This window comes from Manis pentadactyla, chromosome 11 (assembly GCF_030020395.1).
Source record: "Manis pentadactyla isolate mManPen7 chromosome 11, mManPen7.hap1, whole genome shotgun sequence".
In the NCBI taxonomy this organism is placed as follows: domain Eukaryota; kingdom Metazoa; phylum Chordata; class Mammalia; order Pholidota; family Manidae; genus Manis; species Manis pentadactyla.
The window spans coordinates 3,051,934-3,071,732 of record NC_080029.1 but is presented as its reverse complement, the minus strand read 5'-3'; the positions used below and the strand labels follow the sequence as shown (position 1 = coordinate 3,071,732).

The following is a 19,799-nucleotide window of genomic DNA, read 5'->3' as shown; positions in this document are numbered from 1 at the left end:
GTTCCGTCGGTTCTCCTCTCCTCCCCTCCTCATTCACATTATTGTTCTGGAATTATTTAATTCAGTGCTTTTCCCCTTCACTTATATTAAACCCACATATGTACCTTGGTCTGTATCTGGACTCTTGATTTTGTTTCATTGATCTATCTGTCGATTTCTGATTTGGTACCTTTCTTTTCATTCATTGTTTCTGGCTCATGTGTTAACTCTTTTAGGTGAATCATAAATTCCCTCTGGTATCAAATTCCCTCTGAAAGTGTCTTGATTAGGCTTATATTGAATTTGAGTTTATTTAGTGAGAATTAGTTTCATTCCCATTTTTATTGAGCAGCTTTCTGTGCCTGGTAGTGGGGCAGGAGTGATGAATTCAGAAAACTCATATTCTCATGTAGAAAGAGGGAACAAAAGAACATATAAACAAATTATTTATATGTATTTCCTCTAGTCCAACTCTTACGTTGTAGAAAAACTGAAGTCTGGAGAAGTCAGATGCTAAGATCACACAGCTGGTTAGTGGCCAGGTTCCGGCTGTATGTCTGATTTCCAAACCGCACTTACTGCACACACCACCTTCATGTGCCACTTTATTTAATAAACTGTAATTAACTACTGGGGAGCATTACTGATAATACACTAGTTGCCTTGGGCTGTGTCTAAGTAAAAGTTCTTTAAGGAGAGAGACAACCTATGGGGTATGCCTAGAAAATGTGTCTTGTGAGACATACTTCATGAGAGGAAACATACATAATTCCAAGTAACACAGATGGAAACATTAGGGTTTAAATAGTATTATATTAAATGATTCTGGAAAATGACTTGGTAAAACAATAGCATGAGATTTAGGGGACAAAGGAGGGAATAAGGTTGAATTATGTGGTGGACTCCGGAGGTCAGACAGAGAAACTGAAAATTATTAACTGGAGAAGAGGATAGTTGCTGCTTGTTACTTTAGTCTCCAACATCTCCTGTGTACTGCTAGCATTCTGATGTTCCCCTGGGAACAGCAGGGAGTGCTACATTTTCCTGGGTGGAAACAAGGGAAGCATTGGAAACAGTTTAACTCAAATCGGACATTTGAGTAAATGCTGAGGGATGAACGGGCGTCTGTGGGCGTGGCGCGCGCGCCTGCGGACCGGGAAGGGGAGCGCCTGCGTCCGGTGGACGCGCCGACGCGGGGAGGAACTGCGGGCTCTGCCTGGCTGGGGCGCGTGTTGTCCCGGGGAAGTGAGAATGATGAAACTGGGTAGGGGCGGCTTCTTGCGACATGAGGATCTTAGAGGGGTTTTTAGCTAGAAGCATATGATTTACATCAGAAGGCTTTTTGACAGCCTTGAGGTTTGGAGAAATGCGAGACTAGAGGTGTTCAGAGCTGGTGCAGCCCCAGGCGGGAGAGGCCGCCCTGCCCACGGGGGCAGTGCTGCGAGAGGCTTGGCGGATTAGGGGGCCCATCTGCAGCGGCAGGAGCGCCTTGCTGCTCAGAGACGATGGGCATCACGGGAGTGTGGGGTTGGCGGTGGCCCCAGTGGCCCTAACAGGCCCTTAAAGCAGGATACATTACATCTAGTGCATCTGCGCTGTTTTCTGTCATTTAGCCCACGCATTTTTATTGAGGATACCTACCTACAAGGCTCCGTCTCGGTGACGGATGCCCTCTCCCTGCTGGTCTGCTCTCTAGTCCCCATTTTGATGTGTGCGGCTGCCCTCCACATGGATGCCCCCTGTGCTTCTGGCTGTGGGCATCCTCCCCTCGCCAGTCCAGGCCGCCCTTCTCTTAGGACTCCTCCTCACCCCACGTGGTCTGCATCCTGGATGCCCACTTTGCGTGCCTCTCCTAAGGGCTTCCGGGCAGCTGTCCCCTTGCAGCTGGGGCGGCACATCGCCCGCCGTCCTGCTGCTGACACGACCCACCCAAGGCTTAGACTTGGCGTAGGAACAAGGTGGACATGTTCATAACAAGAAATCTCCAAGGTTTTTACTAGACAGTCTTCTTTGAAATATGTGGAGAGTTAGGCCGGATCCGATTCCCAGTCTGGATCACGTAACCTGTTTTAAGGAAAATATGACAGTTTACCAAATCAGGTGTGTCGGATGAATACAAAACTGACCTGGGAGATTTCTTAGAAGGGGGAGAGTAGGTTAGGGAGGGGAATAATCTAGAGAACGATTTTTTTATTGTTTGCTTTTTCTTAAGGTAGGTAGGGTTTAAAAGAGGTGAACTGGAGCTAGAGGGGAAGTTGGTGCACAGCCATTCCTAGACGCAGCTGCAGTTCCCTTGGGTGTGGGGATCAGCAGGGAACTCGAGGCTGCTGGAGTCAGTAAACCAGATGGCTTCACTCGTTTCTGCATTACTGGTTTATAGGTTACATGTGGTCAGTGCTTTTGCAGTTATTTAGGTGTTTGCACTTTGTTTTTATTTTATAGAAATGGTTTAATGGTAAGAATAGATAAAGATGGAAATCATTAACTATGCCAAAGACAGACAAACTAGTTGATTTTTTAAAGCTATTAACTGTAAAGGAAAAGAAATTAACACATGTAACATGCTAGATACATAGAATTTAAGTTTGTGTTGAAAGGCAAAGTCAAATTAGAGATTTTAAAAATGAGTTTTAGCTTTCTTGAAATGAGAACCTTCCTTAGACCTGCAACAAACATAAAAGTTGTTTCTACTTGAGGATATCTGACTTCAGTATAATTTTTCAGGATTATGTTGTATGCAAGAGTCCCACAGATAAGCAGCAAATGTCTAAACTTTCACATAAATGCATAGTAAATGTCAAGATTCTCTATTCAAAACATTCGGATGGCTTTGTTCACTGTGAAGTCAAGTCAAAAGACCCCACAGTCGGCCACCAGACCTCCCATAGCCTGACCCCTTTTCTCTTCCGTTGTCTGGAATGTCCTCTTCCCACGGCTGGATGCCCACCTGGCTCGGCCTCTCAGCTCCTCATGGTTGTCGCTGTCCCATGAGAGAGTCTTTCCTTGACCGCAGTACAAGGTGGAGGCCACCGATGCCTGCCCTCGCTCGCCTCCTCATCCCACTTCTCACCCCTGACGAAGTGCTGTTCACTTTGTCTCTCCGCTACCCTGAAAACCGAGGAGCCAAGGAGCGCGGTACGTTGGCCCAGCGCCATCAGTCCTTTCTTGGCATGGGATGGACGTGCAGTGAAGAGTTGCCTGAGGAATGTGGACTGGTGGGGGTGGACACCCCTGTATGTGGCATCGGGACACAGGGGCTTTTTGGTGGCTGTTCTGCAGCTTGGGTCATTGTGTCTGCCACTCGCCTTACGGTGACCGTTCACTTACTGTAAACGTTGGAGCGACTGCGTGTGTGCCAGGCACTGGAGGAACACAGGAACGAGTAATCGGACCTGCCCCTGCCCAGCTGTGTCTTACAGTCCAATGGGAACCTGCGCTGGAAGTTACAAGTTTGCTCATTGACAGTTGGGAAAAGTGTGCTTAAAACTCTGACCTGCCAGCTCTTTGCCTGGAGTGTGTGCAGGGACAGGGATGGAGTAAACTCACGTTGGCCTTGATTTTCAGCTTTTTAAATAAGTGGCTATCAAAGAGCTGAAGGTTGCGGTTAAAATTATGTTCCTTAGTGTGTGAAAATTTATCGTTTTTATTCCCCTTTACTTGCTCTGGATGAGCTTAAATGTGCAAAACCTCTAGAAAAGACATGGGACTGAATTTATAGACTGCAGTGCAAGTCCTCCATGAAAAATCCAGGCTTAGCTTACCCCTTAATCATAACTATGTATTTTATCTTCACCTTTTAAACTTAAAATGTTTTCGTTTTATTAAGTTATAATTTATCCTTTCTGTTCACAGTGGACATTTGTTTCCAGTTCTTATTCCATACAAATATTACTGCTGGGAACATTCTTTGATTTATTTCTTCATATCCATTCAGAATGTAGATATTCAGCTATGAGAGATCGATGCCAAATTATTTTCCAAAGTGGTCAAACTGGTTTATACTATTACCAATAAAATGCACCATTCATTTGTTCCATGTCCTGGCCAATAATTGCTATTATGGATTTATACATTGTAGACAATACAGTGAGTATAACACTGTTTTTTATACTGAGGAATTTTGCTGTTTTTTGTTAGGTATAATAATGCATTGTGTTTCTGTAAAAAGTATGTCCATGTTTTTAAAAAGATGCATATGTATATACTTCCACATCTGCACACACACACGTGAGGAAGAAATAACTGATTTACTTTAAAATTCTTCAGCAACACAAAGCATGTTTTTGGGTCAGTTGGCTAGATTGGAACACAGATTAAAGTACTGTCTCAATGTTAAACTGTGGTTATGTAAGAGAGAATACCTACTCTTAGAAAATACATGCTGAATATGTAAGAGTACAGGACCATAGTGTACGACTCTCAAATACACACATACAAGCTTGTTTTTATTAATAAAATAGCCCATAATTCATCACCATATCAAATGGATATAACCACTATTAAAATTTTGCTTCATGTCTTCTGTGTGCTCGTGTACACTCTGATTTTAAACATGAATGGGTCATACTATATGTATATAATAATAGCTTTTTAGCTTTAATTTTAGTATGATTAAAAATTAAACAGTTTTAATCCTGAATTTTATCCCATCATATAGCTTAATTTATTTAACCATGTCCCTATCCTTGAACATATTTTTCAATTTTTCTGTGCTGTACATTAACGCTCAAATAAGCAGGAGTTTGTCATGTCCTTTTCCAGGAGGAAAGAAAGTCTTCCTTGATTCTTCAGATGAGGTTGTCCAGTTAAGGGTGTTCATGCTTCTTTTTCTCTGGCATTTATGACAATTGAAATTATTTCTCTCTACAGCCAGACTGAATTCTGTGAAGGCAGGGACTGTTTTAATCATGGCTTTATAAACAGTACTGGACAAACAGTAGGCCTGAAAGATTTACTGAATCAGCTGAGAATGTAAATGTTAACCATACTAGTTTATTATAAAATATGATCCTTCTGTAACTTAGTTTCTTTACTGGATGAAGGAACAGCAAGCCCCACAACCCCATTTCAGCACTGAAAATGGTAGGACTTAAATGGGAAGATCTGTCCCCACCCAGCACACATGCCCCCCATGTTTTCACTATGCCACTGCAGTTTAGCTAAAGAAACTAGGGGCCCACAGAGGGGAGTGACTTTTTTAAAGCTGGTGGTGCACAGAGCCTTGCTGTCCTGTAACCATGCACTTCCTGTGACCTAGCCTCCCTCTACCTCCCTCGGCCTTTTGGACCTCATTTAGGACCCCTCTTTCCTGTGTCCATGTACAAAGTTAGATTGTACTCTGGGAAGGGCCAGTGCAAGTGTATGGAAGAGGCAGGGTTGAAGGACAAACGTCCCAATGAAGTGAGTTTGTACACACTTTGTAAGGAGTCACTGACCACCTCCTCCTTCCCCTGTCCATAACCCCTCAGCAGGGGGTGGGATGAAAATAGGTAATTATAAAAAGAACCTCTATGGTCACTGAAAGGAAATTTTTTCACATGATTGAAATTCACAGCTCAAATTTACAAACCTTATTTTATGTAGTAGTAACATTGTTAAAGCACATTTTTTCTTGTTTCTGTGGTTCTGATACTGTCACTTTTTAAATACCAAAATCTTAAAATGTTGTGCTTATTGAGATGATTTTTAATCACATTAGAATGGGGAATGTCATCAAACCCTTGCTCTTTACACATTAATATCGCACTTGGACTCGTTGGTCCTCAGAACCAGCTCATCCTGATGGCCTGGGGGTGCTGGGTGAACAGACCCAAAACACTGAGCGCGCGCTCGGGTCTCTCCCGGACCTGCGTGTATTCCTTTCTGAGACTTCACCAAGTTGTGTGTGCCCTTACGTGTGCGCTTTTCTCTATATATATCATACTTTATAAAAACTATGCATAACATACACATTCATATACATCCATGCACACACACACACATATAACACACACCCATAGATATTTGTACATGTATGTATACATATGTACATATGCAAATCAGGTTGGAGCCTGAGAGTCAGTGTTAAAATTTATCAGGTGGTTCTCATCAGGAAGGACTGGGAACTACTGAACTGCAGCACAGCTCTAATGGAGTTCGAGGAGGATTGGATTGGTTTTTTTGCTAAACATATTCTATGGTTGGAAACTATACCCCTTACCTCTGGTTGAGACCCATGAATGTTTGTGAAGGGATAAGTTTTAATAATACTTCACATCTGTATATTTCAACTGCTGTACTACTTTGTGAAGGATTAGAGCAGGACATCTTACTTAGCCTGTTCTTATTTTATAGGTGAGAAATGGGTTTATCTCACAAGTTCCTGATAAAAACCAAGGACTTTGACTCTGGTCTAAGTGTTCTTTTCACTGTTGTCTGCTGTGGGGTTATGGGTGAATCAGCAGTGTCGGGCTTCTCCCCTTTTAATGTCAGGGACTGTTGCCTTTCGTTAAGGGAGAAGCAGACCTTGTTCTGAGCATGATTCCTTCCTTCAACTCGTATGTACCAAACAACCCTGTTTGAGAGCAAACAGGGTTTCTTTGAGCATGTAATTGACTGCTGAGGGACTCGAACATCAAGTAAGGCGACTTGTGAAAGAGACACGAGAGGCTCGTGGGTCACCTGTGCTCTTCCTTTGCCATTGGCTTGGGTGTTTTTAAGGAGTCACAACTAAGTGTCACCCTTGTGGTGATCAGTCTGAGGTACGGGAGACTGTGCTCCGGCTGGTGGGGGGCCCCACGGAAGCTGCGTATTGCAGTAAGGGCAGGGGACTGCTGTTGCCTTTTCACTGGGAGCTTTTTTAATGCCGCACATGGAAAAAGTTTAAATTTTAACTTTACATTTTTTTAGATTACTCGGAAAATGTTAGCCCTGGAAAACACTTCTAAGATCATAATAATGAGTCAACTCTTAAGCTGACAAGGCACAGTGCGGTGGAATAGAACGTATCCATGGTCATACGCGTTGTTACTGGGTCAGGGGGTTATGGAGGCCCAGATTAGGTAGGAAGACATTCCAGAAGCTGAACTCCCATGCGATTGGCCTGGAAGGGGATTTGCATGTCTTATTTCCACTTGATCAGATCGTCTCTGAGACAGGGTTGGATTTTGTAGATTTACTGGGATGGCGGTGTGCGTGCGCTCTACAAAACGGGATTTTAACAAAACTACATAAAGTAAGTGCATTCAGTACTGACTCAGAGGGCTGGTTTGTTGCAGTGGTCCCGCAGCATCCCTTGTTCCCTTTTCCCTCTTGATGTGTATTCAGAGGGGTCATGGAAATGTCAGTGGTAGTGATGTCTGTGTCCACAAGGTGGAACTGTTGCTCTACTTAAATGATTTCAGCTCATTTTGATTTTCAGTGATAACTCATTTCTTATTTTAATCAGTAAAAAGATGCGCAATAAGGTGGGAAGCTAAGATGGCGGCGTGAGTAGGGCAGCAGAAATCTCCTCCCAAAACCATATATATTTTTGAAAATACAACAAATACAACTATTCCTAAAACAGACACCAGTGGATGCAGTACAACAGCCAGGCTACATCTACATCTGCAAGAACTCAGCATCTCACGAAGGGGGTAAGATAGAAGCCGCAGCCCCACGGGATCCGAGCGCTCCCCCATCCCCAGCTCCCCGGCGGGAGGAGAGGAGTGGGAGTGGGGAAGGAGTGAAAGCCCAGGACTGCTAAACAACCAGCCCTAGTAATCCACACCAGGAGCACAGACACGTGGTGCACGGTGTGCTGGATATTAGAGAAACGGAAAAGCAAAATCTGCGAGCGGGTTCCTGCAACCGGCTGCCCTGGGACAAAAGAAAAGCGAGTGCTTTTTGAAAGTCTTAAAGGAACACGGACCTCACAGCTGGATGGAATCGTCCCAGCACACTCAACCCAGCAGCTGGGAATCCCGGGGAACTCCAGGCGCACTAACCCTCTGGGAGGCAGTGCAGTGCTGAAGCCCCTCACAGCGATAAGCAGTCTTCCAGTCGTTCTCTCAGCCAGCGCGGCCCCCGACACAGCGGCCCAGTAGCCTGAGAGCGGTGGCAGTGGCGGAGCAGCCCAGGAGCGGCCACATGAGCTGGTGGCGGCAGCCAAGCATCCCGGGAGTGGCCGTGTCCCTAGCAGCCACCCGGAATCTCCTCCCAGCACACAGCCACCCTGGCCAGACCCAAAGGCTGCCACCAGTGCGCAGCTGCCCAGCGCAGGGAGCAGAAACTGGGGCAAGGTGTGAAGGGGCACCGCTCTTGCAGGAGAGGACACCCGGTGCGCCTGCCACTCCCCGCAGGGATCTGGGCTACTCTGACGGAGACCCCGCCCATGGCAGCTTAGGGGATTAACTGGGAGGCTGCTTCAGGAGTGCAGGTAACCGACACAGGCAGCGGAGAAGGGCAAGGCAAACAGCAAGCAGGAAGGGACTTTGTTCTCCCAGCTGACACACGCGCTGCCTGCCTACAGCTACATCTATCATGAAAAGGCAGAAGAATTTGGTCCAGTCCAGAATTACCCAGACAACCCAAGAAAGAGGGCCTGGGGAGATAGATTTAACCAATTTTCCTGAAAAAGAAATCAAAATAAAGGTCATAACCATGCTGATGGACCAGCAGAGAAATATCCAAGAGCTAAAGTAGCAAGTAGGGAGGGAGAATACAGAAATAAAACAATCTCAAAAGGAAGTACTTAAGAGCAGACTGGATGAGGTGTAAGAGGCTGTTAATGGAATAGAAATAAGAGAACAGGAACGCAGAGAAGCTGAGGCACAGAGATAAAAGGATCTCTAGGAATGTAAGAATATTAAGAGAACTGTGTGACCAATCCAAACGGAACACTTTTAGCATTATAGGGGTACCAGAAGAAGAAGAAAGAGCAAAAGGGATAGAAAGTGTATTTGAAGAAATAATTGCTGAAAACTTCTCCAAACTGGGGGACAAAATAGTCTCTCACACCATGGAAGCCCACAGAACTCCGAACACAAGGAACCCAAGGAGGACAACACCAAGACATATAATAATTAAAATGGCAAAGATCAAAGACAAGGACAGAGTATTAAAGGCCGCCAGAGAGAGAAAAAAGGTCACCTCCATAGGAAAACCCATCAGGCTATCATCAGACTTCTCAACAGAAACCTTAGAGGCCAGAAGAGAATGGCATGATATATTTAATGCAATGAAACAGAAGGGCCTTGAACCAAGAATACTGTATCCAGCACAATTATCACTTAAATATGAAGGAGCGATTAAACAACTCCCAGACAAGCAAAAGTTGAGGGAATTTGCCTCCCACAAACCACCTCTACAGGGTATTTTAGAGGGACTGCTCTAGATGGGAGCACTCCTAAGGCTAAATAGATGTCACCAGAGAAAATAAAATCACAGCAAAGAAAACAGACCAACAAAATACTAAGTAAAGGCAAAAAATAAAATCAACTACCCACAAAAGCAGTCAGAAGAAACACAAAAGAGCACAGAATAAAACAGCTAACATGCAAAGAATGGAGGAGGAGGAATAAGAAGGGAGAGAAATAAAAAATCATCAGATTCTGTTTATAATAGCTTAATAAGAGAGTTAAGTTAGAAGGCTAGATAGTAAAGAAGCTGCCCTTGAAACTTTGGTAACACGAATCTAAAGCCTGCAATGACAATAAGTACATATCTTTCAATAATCACCCTAAAGGTAAATGGACTGAATACACAAATCAAAAGACATAGAATAACAGAATGGATAAAAAAGCAAGACCCATCTATATGCTGCTTACAAGAGACTCACCTCAAACCCAAAGACATGCACAGACTAAAAGTCAAGGGATGGAAAAAGATATTTCATGCAAACAACAGGGAGAAAAAAGCAGGTGTTGCAGTACTTGTATCAGACAAAATAGACTTCAAAACAAAGAAAGTAACAAGAGATAAAGAAAGACATTACATAATGATAAAGGGCTCAGTCCAACAAGAGGATATAACCATTATAAATATATATGCACCCAACACAGGAGCACCAGCATATGTGAAACAAATACTAAGAGAACTAAAGGAGGAAAGAGTAATGCAATGCATTCATTCTAGGAGACTTCAACACACCACTCACTCCAAAGGACAGATCAACCAGACAGAAAATAAGTAAGGACACAGAGGCACTGAACAACACACTAGAACAGATGGACTTAACAGACATCTACAGAACTCTACACCCAAAAGCAGCAGGATATACATTCTTCTCAAGTGCACATGGAACATTTTCGAAAGTAGACCACATACTAGGCCACAAAAAGAGCCTCAGTAAATTCAAAAAGATTGAAATTCTACCAACCAACTTCTCAGACCACAAAGGCATAAAACTAGAAATAAATTACACAAAGAAAACAAAAGGCTCACAAACACATGGCGGCTTAACAACGTGCTTCTAAATAATCAAAGGATCAATGATCAAATTAAAACAGAGAACAAGCAATATATGGAGAATGACAACGACAGCAAAAATCCCTAACTTCTGTGGGACGCAGCAAAGGCAGTTCTAAAAGGAAAGTATATAGCAACCCAGGCACACTTAAAGAAGGAAGAACAATCCCAAATGAATAGTCTAAAGTCATAATTATTGAAACTGGAAAAAGAAGAACAAATGAGGCCCAAAGTCAGCAGAAGGAGGGACATACATAATAAAGATCAGAGAAGAAATAAATAAAATTGAGAAGAATAAAACAATAGAAAAAAATCAATGAAACCAAGAGCTGGTTCTTTGAAAAAAAAAAAAAAACAGATAAGCCCCTAGCCAGACTTATTAAGAGAAAAAGAATCAACACACATCAACAGAATCAGAAATGAGAAAGGAAACATCACGATGGACACCACAGAAATACAAGAAATTATTAGAGAATACTATGAAAATCTATATGCTAACAAGCTGGATAACCTAGAAGAAATGGAAAACTTCCCAGAAAAATACAACCTTCCAAGACTGACCAAGGAAGAAACAGAAAATATAAACAGACCAACTAACAGCAAAGAAATGGAATCAGTATCAAAAAACTACCCAAGAACAAAACCCCTGGCCAGATGGATTCACCACTGAATTTTATCAGACATATAGGGAAGACATAACACCCATTCTCCTTAAAGTTTTCCAAAAAATAGAGGAGGAGGGAATACTTCCAAACTCATTCTGTGAAGCCAGCATCACTCTAATACCAAAACCAGGCAAAGACACCACAAAAAAAGAAAATTACTGGCCAATATCCCTGATGAACATAGATGTAAAAATACTCAACAAAATATTAGCAAACCGAATCCAAAAATACATTAAGAGGATCATACACCATGACCAAGTGGGATTCATCTCAGGGATGCAAGGATGGTAAAACATTCAAAAATCCATCAACATCATCCACCACATCAACAAAAAGAAGGACGGAAACTACAGAATCATTTCCATAGATGCTGAAAAAGCATTTGACAGAATTCAACATCCATTCATGATAAAAATTCATCAAAATGGGTATAGAGGGCAAGTACCTCAACATAATAAAGCCATATATGACAAACCCACAGCCAACATCATACTCAACAGTGAGAAGCTGAAAACTTTTCCTCTGAGATCGGGAACAAGACAGGGATGCCCACTCTCCCCACTGTTATTCAACATAGTTCTGGAGGTCCTAGTCACGGCAATCAGACAAAACAAAGAAATATAAGGAATCCAAATTGGTAAAGAAGAAGTCTAACTGTCACTATTTGCAGATGACATGATATTGTACATAAAAAATCCTAAAGACTACACTCCAAACTACTAGAACTAATATCTGAATTCAGCAAAGTTGCAGGATACAAAATTAATACACAGAAATCTGTTGCTTTCCTATACACTAATGATGAACTAACAGAGAAATCAAGAGAACAATTCCATTCACAATTGCATCAAAAAGAATAAAATACCTAGGAATAAAAAACCTAACCAAGGAAGTGAAAGACCTATACCCTGAAAACTACAAGACACTCTTTTAAGAGTAATTAAAGAGGACACTAATAAATGGAAACTCATTCCATGCTCTTGACTAGGAAGAATTAATATTGTCAAAATGGCCATCCTGCTTAAAGCAATCTACAGATTCAAAGCAATGCCTATCAAAATACCAACAACATTCTTCAATGAACTGGAAGAAATAGTTTTAAAATTCATATGGAACCACCAAAGACCCTGAATAGCCAAAGCAGTCCTGAGAAGGAAGAATAAAGCAGGAGGCATCTTGCTCCCCAACTTCAAGCTCTACTACAAAGCCCTAATAATCAAGACAATTTGGTACTGGCACAAGAACAGAGCCACAGACCAGTGGAACAGAATAGAGACTCCAGACATTAACCCAAACATATATGGTCAATTAATATACAATAAAGGAGCCATGGACATACAATGGGGAAATGAGAGTCTCTTCAACAGATGGTGCTGGCAAAACTGTACAGCTACATGTAAGAGAATGAAACTGGACCATTGTCTAACCCCATATACAAAAGTAAATTCAAAATGGATCACAGACCCGAATGTAAATCATGAAACTATAAAACTCTTAGAACAAAACATAGGCAAAAATCTCTTGGATATAAACATGAGCGACTTCTTCATGAACCTATCTCTCCAGGCAAGGGAAACAAAAACAAAAATGAACAAGTGGGACTATATCAAGCTGAAAAGCTTCTGTACAGCAAAGGGCACCACCAATAGAACAAAAAGGTATCCTACAGTATGGGAGAATATATTCATAAATGACAGATCCGATAAAGGGTTGACATCCAAAATATATAAAGAACTCATGCACCTCAACAAACAAAAAGCAAATAATCCAAATAAAAAATGGGCGGAGGAGCTGAACAGACACTTCTCCCAAGAAGAAATTCAGATGGCCAACAGACACATGAAAAGATGCTCCACATCACTAGTCACCAGATAAATGCAAATTAAAACCACAATGAGATATCACCTCACACCAGTAAGGATCGCCACCATTCAAAAGACAAACAACAACAAATGTTGGTGAGGTTGTGGAGAAAGGGGAACCCTCCTACACTGCTGGTGGGAATATAAACTAGTTCAACCGTTGTGGAAAGCAATATGGAGGTTCCTCAAAAAACTCAAAATAGAAATACCATTTGACCCAGGAATTCCAGTTCTAGGAATTTACCCTAAGAATGCAGCCACCCTGTTAGAAAAAGACAGATGCACCCGTATGCTTATCGCAGCACTATTTACAATAGCCAAGATATGGAAGCAACCTAAGTGTCCATCAGTAGATGAATGGATAAAGAAGATGTGGTACATATACACAATGGAATATTATTCAGCCATTAGAAGAAAACAAATCCTACCATTTGCAGCAACATGGATGGAGCTGGAGGGTATTATGCTCAGTGAAATAAGCCAGGCGGAGAAAGACAAGTACCAAATGATTTCACTTATATGTGGGGTATAAGAACAAAGAAAAACTGAAGGAACAAAACAGCAGCAGACTCACAGAACCCAAGAATGGACTAATAGTTACCAAAAGGAAAGGGACTGGGGAGGACGGGTGGGAAGGGAGGGATAAGGGCGGGGGGAAGAATGGGGGCCTTGCGATTAGCATGTATAATGTGGGGGGGGGGGCCAGGAAGGCTGTGCAACACAGAGAAGTAGTGATTCCACAGCCTCTTACTACGCTGATGGACAGTGACTGTAATGGGGTTTGTGGGGGGAACTTGGTGAAGCGGGGAGTCTAGTAACCATAATGTTCCTCATGTAATTGTAGATTAATGATACCAAAAAAAAATATAAGGAATAAACACATATTCTTGAAAAAAAAAGATGCACAATATTTATCATATTCTTAGAAAAATTTTGGCATGTTCAGTTTGAGTTTTGAGAGAGAAATTGGTTCCATATTTCCTTTGCAATACCTAATGCTACTGTACATGTCATAAGAAAAATTTTTTTAAATGTATTATGGCTCTAGCTTTGTCCTTAGCCCACTTTTGGCTTCAGTCTCTACCTCTGCATAGAAAATGCAAGATCACAAGGTGTTCCAAATCTCTGCAGTATCTAGAGAGAGGGAGGGTGAGTTAAGGTTACTGTGGCAACTTTCATCTCCATTCTCCCCCTTTTTGCAGCTGAGTTTGAGATTCTTACTAACGATACTAGGGGGCATTTAGTTCACTACATTAAAACATGAGGGTAGAACCAAGGAAGCCCAGCACCTGGCAGCCCTGGCCTATCATCCTCAGTTGCCATCACTTCCTTCATCACCCATGGTTCTATTTTCTCAGTTCCACTCAAGCTAGACAGACTGTCTATCAGCCTTGCCCAGCTCCCCACACCATGGCGACTGTTCTCATCTGATTGCCCTTCTCCCTCCAGCTCCTTAACCAAGAAACCAGGTAGCCTGTAGTGGCTTAGTGCCATACGTCCTGGGGTGTCAGACATTCTGAGTATTTAAGTCTCATTTCTGCTATGTGCAAGCTGTGTGTGGTCCTGGCCAAATTACCTGACTTTTCTGAGCCTCAGTTTTGTCACTTGTGAATGGGATTGATAATAGGATCAATGAAGAAGGTTAAGATAGTCCTTGTAAAGAGCCTTGAACAGTGGTTGGCACCTGGTAAATTCTCAAATGTTAGCTACTATTATTAAATATAACTGCTGAATCAATAAGAAGCTGCTCTTCATCTGTCATGACCGTTGTCGTCGTCATTTACTGATCATTTTGCCCTCCCATGCTTTCCTACAGCCGTGCTGCTGTTTTATGTATTTATGTTCTCTTCTGTTACCTGTGTGTTGTTCCAAGCTACTTCAGGGAATAGTTCATTATTCTTTTGTATTTTGACCTGCTATTTATATTTAATATAGTGTTCTGTACATAATAAGGGTGGTTAAAAAATATTTGACTATAGGCTTTAGTAAATTTGTAAATTTTCTTGAATCTCACACACTCTACTTTTAAGTGCTGGTACTCCAAAAACAGAACTCCTTCACCTCTCTTTCCATAATTATAAGTTCTTGTCAAAAAAAGTCCATGGCTTGTGTAGTCTGTGTGCTCCTTGAAGAATCAGAGGGATGCGTGTCTTTATCCATCATAGTTTAAGATGAGACAATTCTTGGTTATTTCCAGAGGAATTTTCAAGTCTTTTAAAATATTGCACTTTGTGATGATAGAACTGGTTTTAAAGCAGATACACCTGGACTCAGTGACTGACCCTTCTCCTTCTGGCCATCAGCTGCCCAGGGCAAAAGCCTGTGCTTCTTGCACCCAGATGACTCCCTGGTCCTGCTGCCTGTGCTGTGGGGAGGGTGCTGGGTTCACATGCCCAGGTGCAGGCATTTCCCTAAGCCACATGGACTTTGCGCATTGTCCTGATCACAGCTTGCTTACTGACGCTGCCCACAGTGGCTCCTTGCCCTCAGATTGGGATTGACTCTGGTTGACTTTAATCTTTTAGAAGCAAAATCACGTTTATTGTTGCCAGAGGTAGAAGTACTGAAAGAGTCCCCGAGGGCCCCTGCCTCAGGTCGCTCGTGTCTCTCTAGCCTGCCTTCCTGTTTCACCTTTTCGCCACTTTGCCAAGTAGCTGGCTATCCTTTGTTTTATGAGAGCATTTGGGAGTGGATTTGATTTTTTTAGGTTGAAAGCTATTTTTACTTAAGAAAACTATGTGGGAGATTTTGAAAAATGCACACTTTCCATTTTCGTCACGTCCTCCCAGCAGCCCCTGGCATGCTCTGTAAAGGAGTGGGCAGGTGCGGGGAGCACCCTGGGGACTCTAGGAACTAGGTGAGGTGGCCGTGGCCCGCTGGTCAGTGAAGGGAACAGGTGCTGAGGCCTGTGTGAGGAGAAGGGCAGGGAGAGACGAGGCCCGCCACGCGCTGCGGGTGCAGGCGACTCTATTCTGAATTAACTCCAGAACATTCGGTGAGGAGGGAGAGGAGTCCCCCCCTGGCACAGTGTGGTTTTCATGACTAGGTGATGACCCGGCCCTGCTGGCGAGAGCTGCTTCCTGGAAGGCCGGGGAGGGAACTGCTGAGGGTGACACGGTCTGAGCGTGCCGTGTGCCGTGTGTCAGGCACCACTGTCGGGAACTCATTCCTGGGTCTGTGTGACTCCGTACCTGACCTGCACTGCCTTTAACTTAAGTGTGGGCGTCGTGTGTGTCACCGCAGCCCCCACGCATTCAGCGCGTCTCATCTTTGTTGAATACTGGGGACAGTGGAAGGAGTGAGGAGCTGTTCCTGCTAGTGGTGTCAGGTGTTAATTCTTTCACAGGTACAGGCTCCCCGCCTATCATTTCATCACACCTTTGAGGCACCTGGTAGACACGCCAGGTGCTTTTTCTTAAGTGGCTTTGCTGGAGTTCTTTCTTCTTTGCCTTAGATTTGAGTCCCCAGGGTGGTCTTCATGCAAACCTAAAAGATACATGCTTTAAGGCCACCGTAGTAAGAATACGTTGCTGTTTACAACATGGCAGAGATTACATCCAGCCTTAGCTGCGCTGGTCGGAGTCCACAGCTTTCGCCTGTTATCACTGTTGCTGCCACCAGCCGAGTTTCCTGGTAACTAAGAGCAGATGAAGATGGAGTAGCGTGCAGAGTGCCTGTGTTTCCCGTGGGTTTCTCCAGCTTAGTCTGGCTGGAGACGGTGGGGACCGGGTCCGCGGGCCCCGTTGCTGCCGAACAGACAGCGTGTGCCCGGAGAGCCGTGGGCAGGACCCGCTCCTGCGGCCGCCCGCTCCCTCGCCCCCAGCGCATTTGGCTGCCCGGGGACTGTGCGCACCAACGCACGTTCCTCTCCCAGCCGAGGCAGAGCGTGGCGTCTGGAAATCCGTGCTCACAGCGCTGAGGGTGTCCGGCAGAAGGCTGGGGTATTCATTAAAGGAGGGGACAGTGAAAGCCGACCCCCGGGTTGACCCCAGCTCACTGCGGATGGACCGGGACTCAGCCCGCTCCCTGGCTGTCCCCTGATGTGCGTTCCGTCCCCGTATCCATCGAGGTGGCCGCGGGGCGAACCCCACGCCGGCCTGGCCTCCCCTTGGGCAGCATGTGGCTCACGGGGCAGAACAGCCTTCTCCTGCGGCCTCGCCTCATGTTAGCGTTATTTTAGAACCTTAGAGCATTTTTCTCTTACTTGGCATAATTGCCCTGTTGTGTAGTAATAAACAAGGGGCGTGTTTGGAATAATTTTCTCGCAGTTTTATTTATTTATTTATGTGTTTTTTTTTATTATTTTTTCTCGCAGTTTTAAAATCTCCAGTTTCAACTTTTGTGACAAACTAAGGTCATTTATCTTGTCATTCACTGACTCTCAGGTAAATTGGAATTTTACGATATTCTGGGTGAATGAACCATTTAGTTTTGTGAGTACTTTAAATGTTAAAAAATAGAAAAGTAGTTTTTTTGTATTGAAATTAAGAGTTGTGCTATATGTAATTATTATTTGAATTAAATTGACTTCTTATTTTGTCACTGGAAATTTTTTTCCCTTAGTATTGAGAATACATGCTGATAAAAGGGTTTGAATTTTCAAAATTGATTTCTTTTTCCTGATCAGGTTGTGTTAGTTGTGGTACTGTTTTAGGAAAGGTGAGCTAGTTGTGTGATAGAATAGGTTGCTTAAGCAGAAGGCCTGGTATTTATTAGGTGTCCTCTGTTTATGCCTGTGTAACAGTGGGCAAGGGAGCCACTCAACCCGTTTCCCCAACGCTGTTGGCGTGTTGTGCCTGGACAGTGGAATTTGGGGAAATGGAAACGCAGGTGGGAATTTTACTGTTGGTTTCACTAAGTTCTGTGCAGTTTGGTCTGTTGTTGCTTGAGCTTGTGGTATGATTTATAAAGAAAAGTCACACTTGGCTACAAGTAAGTGCCGTGATTAGTAGTCTCTTATTTTTCTGGAAGAAACACTAGAAAATGCCAAGAAAAAGTGCACTCGTCTTTGGGGGTGGCAGTTCCCCTTGGTGTCGCCTTGGTGCTGGGAAGCTGCACCTGCCACCTCGTGGTGCAGTTTGAAAGCAAATGACGGGTGTTGGTTCACGTTAGTTGTCTCTTAGATTTTTTTTTTAACATTAAACTGGTTTCTTGTTCTTCAGCCTCAACTGAGACTAAAAACAAACACAATTTAATATTTCTTTATGATTTCTATGTAACTTCTAAATAGTAATTTTTCAGAGGACCAAGATACTTGTTTAATCATAGAAAATTTTAAGTAGGACCAACCTAAAAAAAAATCATAATCTCACCATCCAGACATAAGTACTGTTAATATTTGAGTTTATTTTCAGCCATTTCTCTGTGGAATGTATGTATGTGAGATCCATAATGGGATCATATCATATGATTCTGTTTTATTACTGGCCTTTATTTTTATTCCTGTGCATGGCCTACTTGAAATGCAGACACATCCGTAATTGTAATGCCCGTAGGCTGCTCTCTCCCCCTCAGCTTGTTTACTGGCCTCTTGTCTTGTTTTTTAGTGGATGAGTACATTGCCATCGCTAAGGAGAAGCATGGTTACAACATGGAACAGGTAATGACATGGTTTTCTTCTTGTTCCAAATGGGTTTTTTAGCCAATACATTAAATTGTTCTTGTTCTCTGTGTTGAGTAGCAGTGTCTCCTCATTAGCAATGTTGTGGTAGTTACCAGCAGTGTTACATAAACCTCTGGTTCCCTGTTTACTTGTTGAGATGAAGCTTATAGGGCCCTTTGACTTGAAAAGCATCTGTATATTTTTGTAGGTCTGCAACATTTAAGGCAGCAGCAGTTCTAAGGTGTGGGACACTGGGTGTAATGCCTTCTTATTTCAGTGTGTGATTTGTTAGCTTTTCTTGTGTTTGTGTGATGGTTCTGTCCTGACTCGTGTTGTCACATTCAGCCTACAGTGTTTTAATACTGTTTTGAATCACTATCAGGTTGTGAAATTTGACTAAGGTTTTCTTTCAAAAATTGTTTGGAGCCTCAATGAGAAATCCACAAGATTAATTTGTTTCCAGATGTGTGATGACACCTTAGGTCTGCCCTCTCTTGATTTCTAGTTACCGTCTCAGCAACGAGCACAGCAAGATGGCGCAGTGCCCTCCTTGGCATGCTAGATTCTACAGCCTGACAGTTACTAGTATTTCTCATTTATCCCAAGACTGAGGGTCCTACTCATTCAGCTTAGGTAGACTTGGCCTAACTTTTACTTACTCTTCTCTAGTAGAGAATACTGTTAGGCAAGCTGGTCACGGTAAGGCAGCTCAAGAATTGTGCAAAGCAAGAAGTGTATGCTGCTTTTTTTTTTTCAAATCCTACTCATGAACTTCACGAGGTTGCTCAGAAAATGGTCAATTTTTAAATCTATTTAGAAAAATGTAGACAACATATTATTGGGTAATTACTAAATAGACTTGTATGAAATTTTAAAGATTCTGGTCTTTAAAAGTATGATCATTTTCTCTTTAGAATTTTAGTAAAGGAAGTTTTCTCAGGAGAGTATTCCTGAGTTATCTCATTTCTCATTTGATTTATTCTGCACCCATTTGGTTTTTTTTTTCCTTTCTGAGCTGGAATGGAGTGTTTATATTTGAGTTTTTTAGAAAGGATGAACCAAACAGTTGAGTGCCTTTATGAGTTGCTCTGCCCTCATATCCCCGGGCGCAGGCCCTGGAGTCACACCGCTCCTCCTCCTACCAGCATGGTATGCCTGAGGAGTCACTTAATATCTCAGGCCCTCCACATTCTGAGAAGCGAGGATAACGGACTTTATCTCAGGGTTTGTGAGATAAGGGTTAGTGCACAAAAGGGTATGTAT

The 19,799-nt window shown here is 43.0% G+C and overlaps 1 protein-coding gene across 3 annotated transcripts in view; it reads left to right on the top strand.

Annotated features, from left to right (window-relative positions):
- The window catches only part of RCOR1 (REST corepressor 1), a 176,669-nt gene that overhangs the window by 107,536 nt on the left and 49,334 nt on the right, over positions 1-19,799 (top strand). For all 3 annotated transcript variants that reach the window (XR_005024148.2, XM_036882174.2, XM_036882172.2), the window contains one exon: positions 18,481-18,533. Coding sequence is in view for 2 of the 3 variants with exons in the window: in XM_036882174.2 (XP_036738069.1) it covers positions 18,481-18,533 (53 nt within the window). In the remaining variant the exon portion in view is untranslated. The remainder of the gene's footprint in view (positions 1-18,480; positions 18,534-19,799) is intronic.